General features: G+C 29.1%; 1 protein-coding gene across 1 annotated transcript in view; it reads left to right on the forward strand.

Annotated features, from left to right (window-relative positions):
• LOC129912460 (frequenin-1) overlaps positions 1-19,344 on the forward strand; it is a 150,670-nt gene that overhangs the window by 121,906 nt on the left and 9,420 nt on the right. Inside the window, exons 3-5 of the mRNA XM_055990716.1 lie at positions 14,987-15,011; positions 17,264-17,312; positions 18,013-18,102. Coding sequence (XP_055846691.1) covers positions 14,987-15,011; positions 17,264-17,312; positions 18,013-18,102 — 164 coding nt within the window. The remainder of the gene's footprint in view (positions 1-14,986; positions 15,012-17,263; positions 17,313-18,012; positions 18,103-19,344) is intronic.

Here is a 19,344-nt window from a genome sequence, read left to right on the forward strand (position 1 = left end):
ATTTTTTTTACCGAAAAAGAGACAGAAATTTGCATTTTTTTTCTCAAAAATTTTTTTTTTATTTATATATATATATTTTGAAAAAAAGATGTAAAAAATGTTAATCCAGAAAGTGTTTTGTTTTTTGGCTTAGAAGAAGTAGCATGTATTATCTATTATATATATTAAAGTTTGGTTTTGTGTACGTTCGCTAACCGGCCACACAGACTGACTCATTTTCTTAATTTTTTTTTTGAAATCAAAGAGGCATAAGAGGAGAAGGTTTAAGGCAAACAAAATTCAAGATTTTATAGGGTAAATAGGGGTAACACGACATTGAAAAAAGAGGCTATTTTCTAAACGGTAAGTCGTAAAGAGTTGACTTTTTTTTTAAATGATAGACAAATTTATTCAATATTTAAAAAAGGTATTGAAAAAATTCAAAAAAATTTCAAAACCAAGTTGTGAAGGTTTTTTTGCAGTCATAGACCTTCGACAAAAGACTAATTACAGGTACGCAAAATTTTGCACAGAAATTTGAGTTACACCATGAAAAAGATATTTAAAAAAAAATTTAGGGGTCTAAAACGGATTTTTTTCATAGGCCCTGTATTTTGAAATAAAAATTTTTGAAAAACAACCTAATCTTTAGGGACATTTTTGAGTAGTCTTTTATTTTTTGATTTATAGGAAATATAGGTTTTAATCATACGCATGCATGTAGAAACCTTTTGAATTTTTAAATCGATTTTTGACCGAATAACGGGAAAACAATTTTTTTTTTGTCCCAAGTTTTTTGGCCGTTTTTAACAGTTTTTATTTTTATCTTTTTTTCTTCAATAGATAAATGAATGCAATTTACAGTGTAGATAGATAATAGGCAAGACTATATTTGTACAAATTTTCAATTAATTTTGTAATGACAAATTTGAAATATCGGTAAAATAAAACTCTATTTTTCAACACGTTACATCTTTTGATCTGGAGCTTACAAAAATTTGATTTATCTTTATTGAGCATCCTGATAATATTACCTTTCATTTGATATATCACACATAACGCTACATTAACTACAAGCTTCACAATGGTAAATTAAAAAAACTTAAAAAACGTTTTTAACATAGGCCACTTTTTTTTAAATTTTAAAAGTGAATATTTTTAAATTGATTGGACGAACTTTTCAAGTTTTGATTTCCTTTTTGTATTGGGAATTATGACAAATTACAAAGTCGAAAATAGAAATAAATACAAGAAATGGCGGAACGAAGTCCGCCGGGTCAGCTAGTTGTTCTATAAAAAGTTATTTTCTCAGTTGTCCAATTTTTTTTTTTTTGTGGTCATAGGCAGTGCATGTTACTTACATGTAACATTAAAGTAACACATTAGTTTTGCTATTTATTATTTTGAAAAATAACTTTTGGCTATTCATATTTCTTAGTTGTGATGTTTTTGACACGATAATACTGAAAAAAACATTTTTTAATATTGATTTTCATTGCTTCTGTTTGAAAAGGTTAAATTAATTACATTATTTTGATGCATTTCAAAACAAAAATTCGTTTTCATTTTTATGTGTTAAGAAATATTAACTAAATTAAATTTAACACACTTATAATTATATTTTTTTTATTTGTGAATTATCTTTGAATTAAAATATAATTAAATTTTTTTTTTACTAATTTGCTAGGAAGTTTTTTTTTCTGTATACCTTACAGGTCCCTAAGGTTTGTGATTTTCGTCTCTGCCACCTGCAAATGATTTCCTCATTCCAAAAGAAATGTTATTTTTTTTATACAAAGAAATTTTCTTTTTAATTGAAAGAATAAAGTTGTGATTCCAAGATTAGTTATGGCATGTAGCTGCATTTTCTTTTAAACCTGTCAAAGAGTTCTAAAAAACTGAAAACTATGACAAAAGTTTGTCCTGGCTTTGAGAAAATTTGCATAGTAAAAAAAAGCAAAAAATTGGAATCGATTTATTTTTTTCCAATTCAAATCTTACAAGACAACTATGACAACCTTAAAAACAAAATTGTTGTTTTCATTTTATTTGACAGTTAATTGTTCTTTTGTATTCTTCACAACAGACCAACAAAAAAAAACAGAAAGAAAAATGAAATGATCACATAATTCAAATCTAAGCCAGTTGGATCAGAAGAAGGATACTGAACAAATCTCGATACCATATCAATTGTTTTTCAAGGATTGCATTGATTTTTTTTTCTTTCTTTCTATTTTTATTTTCCACTTTAACAAGAAGAACAGTGGGGGAAAAGGGCATTTTCGATAGATATTGAGGTATATAACTAAACCATAATCTAAGCCACAAAAGAAATTTGCATTCGGAAAAAAAACCTCTGCTGCAGGTTTTCCAATTTACAAAACTTCATTTGGCTTACGGCTATATTTTTGTTTTTCTTTTTTTTTTTGTTTTGTTTTTATTTTTTGTTGCATCCCTGCTCAATAATCTCAACGCGATTTTTATTATGCCATAGTATAACAAAGGATTCAGGATTTAATCGCAGTGGCAAAAAAAAAAATACCCTCCCACGAGTCTATTTTCAAAGTAAAGTGAATTTTATTTTATATTGCAGGGAGAACAAAATAAAAAGGACTTTTACTTTTACACACACATACAAGAACACACAAACAAAACAATTTGTATCTTGGTGTGCAGAAAAAATGCACAGCAAACCTACGAACATGTATAGCCTGAAGGAAATATCATATGAAAATGGAAATATCCTTGGAAATTGCGGGCAGCCAGCAATTGTGCACTGTTTGCAAGGTTCGGGCGGTTGAATAGAAATAAAATAATTTAAGTGGGGAAAAGTGGATAAACCTACAAATCGGCAAACAAAATTATTTTTTGTTGTAACCTTTGAGGGGGCGAAATTGAATCGGGAGTCCTTTAAAGTTTATGATGAGAATTGAATACAAAGAGGGTGACGTTGGAGATGATTAGAGGTTAAGAGTGAATTTCTAGTGAATTTTTATGAACGATTTAAAAAAAGGAAATTTGTAAAATTTTTAGTCCAAACTTTTAGATAATAGAAGCAAAATTGTTTCAGAAGTGGGATGTTCCAAAAATAGACAAAATCAATATTCATACGTTAATTAACTGTTGATGTCTCAAAATTCAAATTATAATCCTGTGGCTTTTAATGAAAGATCCTTCAGATGCATTCTGTTTTTCAATTCAATGCCCTTTTAGCAATTTCAATCAAATATAATTTCCTTATTGATTAAACTGATTGAAATAGGACCAATTTTAATTGTATAAACGTTTCACCCAAAAAAACCATACCTGACATATTTTCCTTTAACCTAAAGCCTATATGTCAATTAGCTTCAACAAACAAATCCATGTTTCTTGTCCTGTTATCTATGTGTATTGTGTGTGTATTTCAAACTGAAATTCCAATTTTCGTTGTTCCGTTCAAAGTGTTTTGTGTTGAAACAAGAAATTTCCTTCTGTCCGATTTCGATTGCTTGAACTCTCTATGTCGTCTCTCTGACTGATATAAAATGTGAACAAAGAACATTTGTCTTGCCAGAGGATATGGACATCATATACACACATATCTACGAATATACATGTGTATAAGAAAATATCTTTGCTTCTATACTGAGCCAAATTCCTTCCATCCTAGACCAAACATCATTGTGCAAGGATATTTTCAAATAGGGAAATAAGCATACAAAAGACTTCATGTCAACCACCGGAATGGAATTTACAAATCGCTTGTCCTTAGTTTGACTGTCTATTAGTTGGAGTCAAACATCCTTGCACATACAAACTTATAGATGTAAGAATAAAAAAGGAAAATATAAAGAAAAAGAATAACATGAAATTTCACTGTGAAAAATGTCCTTGTCACTAAAGAATGAATTAATATTGAATTAGTTTGCATTTTTTGTTGATGTTATTGCCATTTGTCTGGGGAGATTTTACTTTGGAAAATTCATTTGAAAAATGTTTTTTGAATGTGTAAAGAGACTGTGTGTTAACATGTGTCAAGGTACTATTTATTCTATGGATTGTCGTATACAAGATAGTTTAACCTCAAAGAAATCAATCATTAACAACTGATGAAACATTTGATTAATCTACTTTTGGGAGGGAAAATTAACAATTGCTCAATTCTTTGATTAAAATCATTGACTGGGCTTAGCTCGCATGCACTTGCTCATGAAGCTCAACTTCCTGACAAGTAGGTATATGAGTAAAAGAAAAAAATTGTTTCAAAATTATAAATAATTGGTAAAAAATATGATAAAATTACAAAACATAAGAGCTTTGATGCAGTTTTTGAAAACTTATCTGTGTATGTGTGTAAGAAAATGAAAGACCCTTACGAAGTGAAAAGGTTTTTTTTATGAAATTTTTCGAGTATGATTTACATTCAAGGCACGAATCAACCCATTTGAACTGCAAGATTTAATAAAATATATACAAATCCAGTCGACATCGTGAGTTTAAATTTGCTATTGCAAATTTATAAAATAAACTTAAGTCCAATATTGGGCCATTGTAATTTGGAACCTTTTTAATAAATACACAAGTATATAAGAATTGCTTTTTAAAACCCACTACAAGTTTGTATGATTTGGTAAGTTTAAGTTTAAAAAACAATGGCAACACTTACAATTATGAATGATACCTTTTTCAAAAGCTAAAACTGTACACTTCATTCTAATTTTAAAGTTAGGTTATTTCAATCAATTGTTTTTGAAATAATCGATTTAATAGCAAAAAATTGGGGATAAAAGTTTAAAAAACCACATTAAATACTATTTTTGTCAAGATTGTGGATTACAATACAAAAAATGGCTGATATAATAAAGTGTCACAGTTGATTCCTTATCAAATACTGAAGTCCATATGTTTTAATGCTTTCTAGTTTTTGAGAAAATTGAAAAATAAAAAAAAATTCGTTTTTATCAGATTATAATTTTTATGGCTGTTTTCGATATTTTTGCCACCATCAAAAAACATATCCGATATTCAATATAATGAGGCGCTGCATTAACAACAACATCATTAAAAAATATAGATAGTTTACAAAATAAAATTTCGTGGAACCAGAAGTAAGATCTCGAGTTGGTCTGATAAAAAAGAATTTTTTTATTTTTTCAAAAACTAGAAAGCATTAAAACATATGGACTTCAGTATTTGATAAGGAATCAATTGTGACACTTTATTTTATCAGCCATTTTTTGTATTGTAATCCACAATCTTGACAAAAATAGTATTTAATGTGGTTTTTTAAACTTTTATCCCCAATTTTTTGCTTTTAAATCGATTATTTCAAAAACAATTGATTGAAATAACCTAACTTTAAAATTAGAATGAAGTGTACAGTTCTAGCTTTTGAAAAAGGAATCATTCATAATTGTAAGTGTTGGCATTGTTTTTTAATATTTTTTTTATTATTTAAAGTCATTTTTTAGAAAATTGCCATTCCCGCATTAACGGAGCCAGATAGACCACCGCTCCTATAGTAAAAAATGATCGTATTTAACTCCTCTACAAAGTACCGTTATCAAATCTCGGCGCCCAAGATATAGTACCCTCCCCCATTTTCCTTCACTTGTTTTGGTACGATCTTTTTAAAATTTTTTTTTTCTTTTATCAATTTAAGAAGAATTGAGCAATATAAAAGCACGGTTTTTATAGTAAATTTGATGAGGAATACGATAAAAATAATTTTAACCGTTATAAAAAACAGTAAAACATAGTTTTAAGGCTTTTTTGCCAGAATTTATCAGTAATTTCAACTTCTAACCCCTGGGAATCAGTCAAAAATATTTTTTTTTTTTTTAAGCAAGTAATCCTATTGAAACTCAATACTTTTTACTGAAACAGCTTTTCGATTAAAAAATTATTTAAGCTTTAAAAAAATTAAAAACTAAAAGAGCTTATTTTTTTAATAAACTGGTGCGCGGAACCCCTAAATCATCATCGAAAAATTCTGAAAAAATTAGGGTAGAATTATTTTTTCATTAAATTAAAATAATGAAAAAATTATTTTTTTGGTCCACCCTAATAAGCCACCACCCTAAGTAGCCTGAAAGCAATTATTTTATTTCCTTAGTCTACGCGTTGAAATTTTTAATACCTTTTTAAAATTCATGAAAAATGTTTCACTTAAGAACGCGGGTAATTTGAGGAAAAATCTATTCAATTTTCAAAACTCAAACGCAAAGGGGAGACAAATTTTTCCCACGGGATAGTACATTTGGAGATGTGAAAATTAAATTTAAATTTTTTCCGCTAGTGTATGTTCAAAACCTTAAAAAAATGTAGACCTTTAAAAATGTTCACTTTTTAACCAATTATTATCGCTACTTGCTTCATTTTATTCTAATTTTTGACTGAACGTTAGACAAGCAGATTTGAATTCAACGTCCATTGTTCAAAAACTTTAATTTCAAAATCAAAAACAAAATTCAAGTGTGTACTTAGAAAATACATACATTGTATGTATTTTCTAAGTACACACAAATTTTGTTTGAAATTTTGTTTTTGATATTTATAAATATAAAGCTTTCAAATATAATTTTAAATCAAGCCGAACACCATAACAATCACTTAAATGTTGAACCATCACACAAAAATTGAGTGAAATTAAAAGTAGTTGCTGGAAAATATTATAGACTACATCAGGTCCAATTTATTGCACTACTGTTATGTATGGCTCCTTAACTTCTTCATAATAATTTTCTATTGACCTCATGCAATTCTTGACCGTATCCTGAGGGATTCATTTTTCTCTTCGTTTACCACTGCAGTTTTAAGGTCTATTGAACCAGATTTTTGGCTTAAACCTTTAACTTAAGATCGTCCCGTGATTACTCAAGAATTTTAATCAAATAAACATAGCATTAAAAACGGTCTACCACTCCACAAAAATATATTTGATAAAATCGTATTTAGATAGAAAAGTGAGGTCATAGAGTAAAATATAAAATTTAAAATTGTAGTTATAAGTTATGAATAAGACCGACAAACCACCAATACCAAGATTTTTCGATTTACGAACGAAAGAACTTCATCTCATTTTTTGGGTCAAAACAGAAAGATAATTGGGTCCTTAGACAGCGATAAGAAAATATTTTTGGTTTTCAAATTTTTTGAATTTTTGATTGAAGTTGCAAGATCTAACAAATTCTTTATATCAATTTATTCTATTAATACGTTTTTATTTGAAACCATTTTGAATCACCCATTTTGGACAGAAAAAAGTTGGCCGATATTAAAATATCCTTCAAAATCGATCACTTTTCGTCAAGAAATGGCCTTGAAAAAAATGTTTTACGTAAAAAGGCCTCAGATGTTGATGTTTCGGAGAGAGGTAATAACGATTAATTGTCATTTCTTTCAGTGGTGCACTGTGAATATCAAATTCTTTGCCTTCACACATACTCTCTATAGTCTGTAAATTTTGGATCATAAATATTTCAGCAGAACTACTGTAACCATTGGAATCGTCTTTTTTAAAAGCAAAAAAGAGTTATTGCATAGGTACTTTTAATCGTTAGTTTAGTTATTTTATAATTTCCAAAGATTTCTTAAATGTCGTATTTCAACTAAACGATTTATTTAAACTTTAAACAAAACTTTTCCATTAAGCATTGTTTTCTCTTTAATCTATAATTTAATATAACTCCTGACTCTAGAAATAACCACTTTTGTTTAACTTTTAAGCTTTCAATTCTTCGAATTTAATATCTAAGATTCTATCTATTAAGTTCAATTCAATTGAATAACTCTTCTCTACCCAGTAAAAATATCATCCTCAAGTAGTAGTCCAACACCATATGTTTGTGTCATTGACAGGTAGAGTAGAGTAAGTAAGTAACAAGTCCTTTTTTTTTATTATATCGTACGATTTCTTCAAACGAAAAGCCAAGTTAGTGGATTTTCAATTGAAATAATCTTTATTTTATTTTTTATAAAAATACACTTGGTCCTCTTAAAAAGTCCTTGTTTTCTCGACTTTTTATTCTTCTCATGATTTGTTATGGATTCTAGTGATATTGAATTCTTCTACTTCTTCTTACCATTGCACACCACATCTCTCTGAGCAAAGAAGCTTTAACTTTATCGTCAAGTGCAAGAATCGAATCGAGATTTTTTTGCCAAATATCTACTCTCGATTTCTATTTTTTCGTTTTTTTTTTTTTTGTGTATTTCTTCATCCTTGAAATCTTCTTCGGAAGGATCATTGTTTTAAGTGTACTTGCTTGCTCCTGTTGAGTTCATTTCATTTTCTTTTCTTTAATCCTCTGGCATATCCCTTTTCTGATTGTATAAATGCGTTGAAAATGTTATATAGAAGTGATTGTGATGATGGTGGTGAGCATTATCTATAGAGATGAGATGAAAAATTGAAAAATATAGTATCCAAAGTTATAAAAGGGATTTGGCTCTGAGATTGGATTTAATATAAATCTTTTAGATGGGATATTTTTTAAGGATTAAGTAAAGGCTAAGATACTCTTTTCAAGTAGGTTGAGAGAGAGAGACAAAAAATGATTTATTCTTTTGAATAAAATTTTGAACAAAAGATTTGGTGGTCGTGAAGGGGTTTGAAGTTTATTAGTTTTAATACAACAAAGGAAAGGGAAATGATTTGAGTTCATGGATAGCGGATAGGGAAATTTCTCAGTTGGAGGAATAAAAGTATTATTCTTAAAAAATATGAGTTCTATTATGGACATTTCCTTTTTTAATCATACATAATGTTCATGTATCCTTGTCAATAAGGATCAACACAAAAAAATATAAAAAATTGAACTATAACTGTCAATTTGTCCAAAACCAATCATATCCATCTACAAATGACTCACAAGTCATTCAAAATGTATTAATTTTTTTTATAAACAAACCAGGACATTATTTTTACATGAAAAAACATTAAAACCGCAGTACAATTTTAATGTCCAGCCATTCACTATTTCACATCCATAAACGAATAATTAAAAATTTACTATGTTTCCTGTGTGTAGTTTAATTGGATGGATATGTTTGATGGTCTGGAGATTAGAACACTCATTTTGAGTGTTGACCATCAAAAAGTGATGTTTTATTTGAGCTTGTGGTATAAATAAAATGTCAATTATATTCGTTATTTTTATTTTTTTTTTTTTTTTTCAATATTAAAAGTGAGTGTGAATTTTTGATGTGTGATGTTTTCATGTCAAACATTGAGAGGCTATAATACTCTTCTTTAATATATAGTGATGTGGCAAATTTGGGTTTATGTATGTTTTTGATGTAAGTACATATTTGACAGTAACAAATTAGGTTTTTTTTCAAGGTTTAATTAAAAAAGAATTATGAAGAATTATGATATGTTAAAAAACCCTTACGCGTGGCATAAAATCAATAATTTTCTTGTAAACAAAAAACAAATTGACAAAAACATTATTTGAAATATTCATGTAAATGCCAGACCTGGAACATATGAAATTTCGCATATTCTGGAAACATTATTATTTACATATGAAAAAAAAAAGAAATTCCAAAGTTTTGATAGCCTGAATGTAGGCAGAAAACGCAAAAATTGGAAATTTGAAAAAATAAGGACATTCACAACTACTTTCAGCAGGTAACATTTTCATCAAAGTTTTCGGATAAGCTGCGTTAAATATTATTATTTGGGAGTGTACTGTTATCGTCTTCTAGCACTATGAGATGTACAATGCACTTTACTACGCCAATCGTGCCAGGATGCAAACGGCAAGACCTGTGGTTTTCGTAACTACTAAAAGCACTTTTTCACTTCCAATTTGAAATTTTCTTTAGCTCGGTGAGTTGAGCGTTTCTGCAGTGGCCGCCCGGTCTAAAATACTTTACTGCAAAATATCACCAAAAATCCTAAAGTTATTATTTAATAAGTTTGGACATCGAAACCAAAAGTCTTGCAGCATAAATGGCTTAGTCTAAACAAAAAAGCCCGATTTTGTATGAAGAATTTTTTGGCCATTATTTTGTGGTTGTATTTTTTCCCTTATTATTCAAATAAAAACGGGAAGAAATGCAACCACAAAATAATAATATTATAATTCAGCAAAACAAAATATAAAATATCCGATTAGCTGTTTTGAAGGCTTATTTTTTTCCTTAAAGAGGATTTTTACATTATGTTTTGCTCTTGCCAATTGCATGGTAAAAAACTTTATTTTGAATTTTTTCATTTTATTTCCAAAATTTAAAAGGAAGTTTCAAACATTTTTGATTTTCTCATCGTAAAAAATCTAGTCGGAGCCAAAAACCATCTCTCTGAGTCACAATTTTTCAAGATAATGGAATTTTGCATTTTTCAAAGCCAACAAAAATAATTTTCAATATATTTTTTTTTTTTTTTTTAAATAAATTTTATATTGATTTTAAATATTTTTGTATTTAAAACCTTATTTTGAATAGAAAAGTACCGTAACATGGGGTTACTTTGCTCCGTTTTTTGCACTATTTTTAGAAAACCTCTTAAAAATGGTAGAGACATTTTTGTATCTATTTGTTTTTTTATTTTAATTCATTGATAAGACATGAAATAATGCATTAATTCTAAAAAAAACATTCAAATAACGGTAAAAATATTTTGTTTTTTAAGTTGAAAAGTGGGGCAAAGTAGTCCAAGGGGCGGGGTTACTTTGCTCCACCTGAAGTTTTTAACTATACTGCCTGTATTTAAAGAGCTGGAGCAAAGCTAGTATTGTATTTTAATAGCCCTGGATCAAAGCTTCAAATCTGTCAGAAAAAAAATTTGTAGGTACACACACAACTCTTTTTTTTACAAAAAACAAAACAGCCTCTTTTATTTCATTAATTGATTACAAATATATACGAATTTAAAGAAAAAAACAGAAAACTTCATTAATTTAACCAAAATATGTTTAAAATAAACATTAATAACAATTTACAAACGAAAAAATAGTTCACTTTTAAAAACAATAAAAACATACATAGAATTAAAAACACATTTAATTATAAAAATAAATTGCTCCTGGGGCAAAGTAACCCCAAAACAAAAAAAAACTGCTTAGTCACATAAAAAAAATGCAATAATTATTATTTATTAATTAAACAAACAAATGACAAGCGCAGAGTATTAACAAAATAATATCATAACTAGAATATTTGTACACACTTTGTAAATTATCACACAACTGGTTTTACACACCAAATTTTTCACCACAAAAAAAACACGAATTTCCTACCTCAAATTCACAGGTCAACTGCTTCTTAAAAACTGCCGGCAGATGGTCCGTTGCAACACGTGGCAGATGTATATATGTGTGTGTGTATATTACAGTAGCTTCGATGTAGAGAATCTAACATTTCTGAGCGTGAATCAAGAAACTAACTTTTTTCTTCAGTGGCGCAAAGTTACCCCCGCCGGGGCAAAGTAACCCCATGTTACGGTATTAAAATATAACACATTACATTATAACTTCTTGTTGGTTAGAATTAGAATTTAACACCCCTCATTTTTGTTTACAACAAGATTATTAAATTTTATTCAAACTTTATTAATAAAGTCTAAACCAACAGCAATTATTTCAATAAAAGATATAATATTTCTTATCCATGGTTTGAGAGGGTAACCGTAACAAGAAAAAGTATGTAGGTACATATAAAAATATTAAAAAAAAAAATAAAATCAACAGGAGAACATCTATTCTAAGTTTCTTAACCGTTCCTTACATTGCCTAAAAAATACTAAGAAATAGAAAAGATATACATATTCTTTGTGTTTTTGTAAGAAAATACAACTTATATAAGCAAATAAAACGGTCTCGTACATATTCATGTAAAATCATTAAAAAAAAAGTACGTATACACCCTAGTGATTCGTGATATTTATTTTAAAAATGAAGAAAGCGGAATCAGAAATCACAGATAAATTATGTTTTATATATGTATATACATTAGGGTGTCCGTTATTTCCCAAAGTGATTTTTTCGGGGGAGACACCCCTCAGATATATAAATAGTTTAGGGCCTAAATAAGGGAAAGTAGGTCATTAACCCGTGCCTCTAGGGTCATACTTTCCCCGTACAAATTTGTATGGAAAATTTTTAACTTTTACATAATTTTTTTTTTCTCTCGAGTTAAATCATCTATTTTTAAAATGTTTGTTGATTCTGGTTGGAAAATAGTTACTTTAAAAGATTACATTCAAAATTTCCCGTTTAAATTTTTTTTTTTAATATTTTATTTCGGTTTTTGAAATTATTAGGTGTTTTCCTAGTTTTTGCTTTTACGTTTTATTTTATTTATCTTACACCACTTATCACACAATTCTAAATGCAGTTTTATTGGTTTTTTAATTCTTTTCAAATATTGAATTAAAAAATGTGTGTATAAATCAAAAATTTTAATTTTTTTAAAATTTTTATTTAAAATTTTTGCCGTTTTTATACGTTTAAATTTATTTTTGCGGGAACTGCAAATGATTTGCTTACAATATTTTTTTTGAATTTTGTTTAACAATTATCCACCTAGAAAATGACATCGAAAAAATTTATGTAAAAGTTAAAAATTTATCATACAAATTTGTATGGGGATAGTATGGCCCTAGAGGCACGGGTTAATGACCTCCAAACAAATTTTTTTGTTAAATTCCCCTTATTTAGGCCTTTAGGACACCCTAATATACATACATATATGTAAATAGTTTTAAGGAAAATGGGCTATTATACAAAAAGAATATTGTGTAAAATAAAAGAAGAGATTGAAAAAAAAAAATCTCTTTAAAAAAGAGATGGTTTATAAAGGTTTTTGACGGTCTTTCGAATACAAGCCATTGGTCATTAAAAAAGAATAAATAAGAAACATAGTTTAGTAGTTTTGTTTTCTTTTATTTTACAAATAAAAAAAACGACTAAAAAAATTCAATTTGTCTGATTTTTTCGGTAATTTATTAGGATTTTCTAGTGAAATCTTGTTTAACAATTTCAGATTCATTCAAAGCAACCTAAAAACATAAAGATTACTACGAACCTACACCAGATTTTTCCACTTTCAATACAACTTGACTGGACAGTATACAAACCTCGATCCGTTTTCTCCTTTGTTTTTTAACTAAAAAAAAATGGGTAAAAAAAATTGGGTAAAAAGCAACATCATTTTTGTGACATAAACAAAAAAATAATAATAAAAAAGAAAATCAAACAAAATGCCAACGACACTAAATTTGTATTCTTTTATTATTTATGTCACGAAATGAAAAAATGCTCTGATATCCTTCAGATTCACAAGTTTGTATTTGAGTGGGAGAAAGAGAGAGTATACTGAGCGCTATTATAGACTTTCTTTGAGACAAAACAAAAATGAGTTCATTACATTTTCATATTGTCGTGGCCATGCTAATTCTGTTGTTGTCACAATTGAAACGGTCAGAATAATAAAAGGTCAAGCTCATAAATATAATCTGTTCAAGACCAATACACTTATAAACTTTATTCTTCTAAATTAACATTCAAACAAGTAATAAAATTCAATGTTTTTTTAATTTAATTTGATAACATGTTTACTGGGTATCACTCAATTTCAGTATGCGATGTCCTTAAGGTGTAAATTTATACAATACTTAGATACACATACCTATTTTATTTTTCAACGCACAACCACCACTCAGTTTATTTCCCTGCTTGTTGCCAAGGTAAAAATGTAAAAAAAAATATAGAAGAAAATATGTTCCCCTTCAAGGACTCTCTAGTCTAGTATATTTAGTTATGTGTCTTAATTAGATTTATTTTGAAGTGATGTGTGAAGGATCTTACTTGTTTCATAATTAAGACGTAGAGAACCCCATAAATTCATCTTGTTTGTTGACGTAAATATACAAAAGCATTCTAAAAGATTTATTAAGAGGTATTATTTTAAACTTCTCACGTTGACGTAATTTTTATATATTTTCTTTTACTTTATTGAGCTTGTCTTCTATATCGAATGAAATATAACTAAACTACACACATATACACACAATTTCATCCAAAGGATACTCTTTAAATTCTATGGAGAAGAGAGAAAAATATCCTTCAAATTCTTATTACGCCCTAAATAACATCACCCAAACATTATAATCTAGCTAAAGCTTGGGTACCTCTATACTTACCTTACCTCATTGTAAGTCTGAAGGTGCATCTAAGCGATACACTATACCTTAACTATACCTCAACTATACCAATGTTATCCTGAGCCTGAGCTCCATCACATCTATAACGGTACATGAACATTTATAAAATTTGTATCATGGCCTTATTTTCTCGTCAATGGTTGAACAGGTGCCAAGGTGGGTTATTCAAAGGATATACATGATAGTATGTACAGTTTGAATTGTTCCGCTCTATGGTAGGTTATATTTGATGGGGAGACACACACCAGAGTCGACCTCGGTGTCGTTGGGTGCAAAAAAGCGAGTGAAAGGACCTCGTTAAGAGTATGGAGGCATGGTTTCGAGTGTAAATAATTTCAACTTCTCATATTCCTAGCTCAGGTCGGCTCCGCTCGTATGTGTGTGATTAGTTCAACTTTATAATACTTTGCTTTACCTAGACTTTCCCTTTCAGTTTTTATTATTTGTGTCTGTGTGGATGTGAATGAGTGTGTGTGTGTATTTGCACTTTGCACCCGGGAAAGGTTGCTGCATTCTTAAAAGCTTGTCGTTGAGGTAGAATTACAGGTCGATGGTGTGTGTATGTGTAGGGCTAAGGACTCCTTTCATTTTGATATCATAATATATATAAAAAAAAAGTCTTTATTTCAATTTCTATATTCATGTCTTTACATGTGGATGATAAAAAAAACATGTGTTTCAAAATTCAAGTGTCTGTTGTGGATGATATTGGATATAGTAATAGATATTTTTTAAGCTTGCAGAAAATGCCTTTTGTGTATGTCTATGTGAATTCTATTGAAAATTTTGCATTATATTTTGGATTTGAAAAATATGTGGTTTTAATAGATTTTTTTTCTTCTTTTTTACTTTCAGTCACAGAAAAAGAAATCAGACAATGGTAAGTGTAAATATGCATTATTATTATTTTTTTTTTTTCAAAGAATCTAAAAGGTTTGACATTTAGAAATATAAATCATTTTTTAAATGCGATATTAAGGCTACTGGATTTCATAAAATTACACTGGTCAACAAGAATTTTGTTACAGAAACCAAGATATTTTTATCTTTTTTTTTCTATAGATTTTTTGTGTGTTGAACTTGGATCTGAAGTTAGAAAAATTCTATCACAACACGTTTTTGAAATACCTTTACCCGTTAGAAAATCAAAAATCCCACTTTTTACTAACGTTTGGTTATTTGTTTTAGTTAAATTTGTAACGTTTTCTAAAAAAAACTGAATTTTGTCTTCATAAATTCGTTAATTTCATTTAAAAGGTTTTTTCCTTAGAGGAACCTATTTTGTTATTTTTAATTTGTTTTTGCTTTGCTTTTTAAATAAAACGCCCTAAAAATTTTAGCAATTTAAATTCAAAGAGCAAGTTCTTGTCATCCAGTGGTGCAATTTTTTTTTTTTTTTTATTCTGAAATTTAGGTGAGCACTCGTCGCTGAGAGAAAATTTAAGTTTTTTGGTGAATTTTAATTATGCAATCAACACTTTTTGAATAAAAAAAACCCGAATTCTTTCCTTTTGATATATTCATACAAAGTGAACAGTTTTTTTTGGACAATTTAGGATTTCGGTTCAGCAGCCCAAGAAACATAAATTTAGTCATGAAAATCAATTACGCAAGAATTACATTTGTCAAAGTAAGATAATTTCTAGAAATATATATATATATGAAAAAGAATATCTTCCTAAATTGTACGTTAGCACAGATAAAAAATTGAAATTCACGACACATTCTTGGTCTTAATATTAGAGTTCAAGCAGATCAGACTGTTAAAAGGTTGTATTTTTTAACGAAACATTTTTATTATAGTCCTACAAAGAATGAATTTTATAGACAGAGTTTACATTTTAATAGTTTGATGGAATAGTCCTGGAAATTCAAATACCGCCCAAGTAACAATTTGGCTTGCATAAGGTCCAATTTCTTCGATTCGACAAGCTATAGTTTGCATAGGTTTCGTTTAAGGCTTAATTACGCAAGTCAACCTTTTTGAACCGTTGTTCTAAGGAAGCATCGTATTTTCAAGTGACAGAAGACCTCTATAAGCCTTGTTCCAAGAAGTTCTTTTAAGTATGCAATGCTTTTATCTTTTCTTTTAAGTATGCAATGTTTTTTTCTTAAAAGTATGCAATTTGTCTAATAATTCGAAAAAAACATTGCATTTCAATGTGAGGTATCAAGTAGCTCCCTCTTTTCCACTCATCTTTAATGTTGGAGCGTGGCCTACTGGTAGAGTGCAGCGCTGGTATGCGGAGGTACGTTGGATCGATTCCTGGCCGGGCCATTTGTGAAATTAAAAAATTTGTTCTTTAATTAAAATAAAATTCTTCCCATTTCAGAACAACAGAAAATGCATTGCTATGGTCGAAAAGAAGAAAAACAAAATAAAAAAAAATTAAAAGAACAAAAAAATAAAACTCAATCAAATCTTTTTTTTTTATTCATAAATTTAACATCTTATAACAACCTCTATAAGGCTTTATTATAACATCCAATGCAAATGATAGTTTCCTTAGCGAAGCTATAGCCTCGCTAAAATGTTTCGTTGTTTTGTAAAAAGGCCTGCATAAGGTCGTTTTACGCTGTTCGTCACAAGCTTTTAGCTTCTGGATTGCCTGTTGAGGAAGGTCTTGGGGAAATTCGGTAATGTGCGCCAAAATGATTTGCATAAGACTTGTCCTTCTTCTTTAACAAGTCAAAAAATAGTTTGCATTGAACCTTATGCAAGTTAAATTGTTACTTGGAGCGTTTCAGTTGTTATTTATTAATGTTTTTTTTTTTTTGTAACATTAAACAAAACCCTTGAATACTATCTCGAATAAGATTTTACCTAACAAATTACAATGCAAACATTGTTATTTTACATGAAATAATAAGTGTATTGTGATCAGTATTTTAACTGAGTTTCTAAGAAAAGTAGGCAATTTAAACTATTGCTCCAAGCTGCAAGAAGACTCCTGGTATATAGGAATGTACGAGATACGAGTTACTACTTATATAATTTGTATTACTTTTCTTTTTTTAAGTTTAACAAATTTTCCATTTTTTTCCTTGGTTTCATTAACAAATTTTCTTATTAATTCTACAATTTTTAACGTAAGCTTAAAGTTTATTCATTTTGTTTTTCTCTCTTACCAGGCACAAAGGTTTTCTAAAAGACTGTCCGAACGGTTTACTCACAGAACAAGTAAGTACCAAAAGCAAATAAACCCTCCAACCATTATCATCATTGGTGTAAGTCATTTATTCCCCCCTCTGTGTTTGGTGAAAATGTTTCAATTTCACACTTCACCTGTCAGTCAATTCGCATCATTCTCCCCTAAAGTCAAAAAAATCCTCTCATTCATTAGAAAGACAAACATTACTCCAACACTCATTCATACCAAAAATCAAACATCCATCCCCACACAAACTTATTGCCAGTGGCAGCTTCATTAGATATTTACCTTATCCACCTCCCCACACGCCTATAGAATTTTCAAATTAAAATAATTAAAATTTTTTATCTACATTACTTAACTTTCTCTTATTTTCTTCTTCTGTTCTAATCGTTATCTCTGTTTCCTTCTTTCTTTTTTTTTTTTCGTTCCATGTTGATGCTGAACATCTTTAACCTTCATCTCGGCGGTATTCTATAATTTTTTATCAAAAAACCAAAAAAAAAAAAAATTTCTTCGGGTGAATGGCGGCACCACAACATTAATCCTTGGGGACATAAACCGACACAATTCATCTCTGACGTTCGTCCCATGATTCCATGTGCGTGTACCTACACCTCGTTTGTTCCTGGCGGTACTATCTCTTTACCTACCTTCCGTTGTTTGCCGCCGTTCATGATGACTCTGTGGCATTTTTGGATTTAATGTTTGTTTTTTTTTAAAATCAAGGGTTTTATCAAAATTTACAAACAGTTCTTCCCACAAGGAGATCCCAGCAAATTTGCCTCACTTGTGTTTAGGGTTTTTGACGAGAACAACGTAAGTATAACATGAATCATCAAACCGCCCACCAAATAAAAACCATCCAAACCAGAGTGTAACACTACAACAACAAAAACACTGCTTTTATTTTTTGATCCTGGAATCTCAAAATACCAACCATTTGGGATGGTTTTTTTTTCGTCAGAAGTGATGATGAGAAGTGGAGTTTTATTTAGGACTTTTTTGAAAGTTTTTTTTTTTTTTTGAGTATTTTTAGGTTAGGTATACATCAACGCCAAGGAATGTTTTAATAGTTAATGAAAATTGGTTGATGGTGATTAGTGTTTGTGGGGGAGGTAGAAGCCAGAAAAAGGGAAATAAAACACAATTTATACACCAAACGATGACGAAAGTTACTTTAATAGGATTTATTTTGGGATGTTTAGTGGTTTTTTGGTAAAGTGGAAAAAGGCATGATATAGTATTTGAGGTGAAAAGACACACCAGGCAGACAGGTACTCTTAACTTCTGGGTGGAATTTGAAGAAGAAAACAAAAATATGCGTGTACCTACAATAAAAAAAGGATGTTTTTGACTTTTTCCTAAGTCATAAAGTCAATATTTGACAGTTCGGGGACTTTGCATTTTCAAGTTTTTTTTTTTTTTTAATTTTAAACGAAATACAATTTAGATGAGTTTTCGAAATTGACATTTATCTTCTTCGTCTTAATTTGAAGAATTCACGACGATTCTTCATATCTTAGATAAAGAAAGTAATCAAATGGTATTGGTCTTGAAACGTTGTAGCTTGTAGATAAGTCAAAGTGGAGTCAGTTTTCATTAAATATAGGTACATAAATGCTGATTTAATGAGTTTTCTTTTACCACATCAAGTCTAGAAGTATTCTTTTAGTCTTTATTAGGTACCTACCTTCAAATTATTTGACTTAAAATTAAAATATGAAGACATAAAATGTAAGGAATTTTTCCAGTTTAATTTACCTTCTGTCATAACTTTGATCGTAAAATAAGCCGCAAAGGAGTAAGGTGTTCCATTTCTTGTCACTAATTATGCGGGTAAAGAAAAGAATGTGAGGCATTTAATCTCACAGAGATTGTACGTCTATCAAAACGTTGTTCAATTGTTTTTTTTAGACCTTTTTTATTATAATAAACATTAGGGTGGGTCAAAAAAAAATTGAAATTCGTTTTTTTGATTTGGTACCTCGAAAACTCGATTGCTAGACACCTCTAGAATATACTCACCAAATATGAGCTCTTTATCTTAATGGGATGGTC

Source organism: Episyrphus balteatus, chromosome 2 (genome assembly GCF_945859705.1).
Source record: "Episyrphus balteatus chromosome 2, idEpiBalt1.1, whole genome shotgun sequence".
Taxonomy (NCBI): domain Eukaryota; kingdom Metazoa; phylum Arthropoda; class Insecta; order Diptera; family Syrphidae; genus Episyrphus; species Episyrphus balteatus.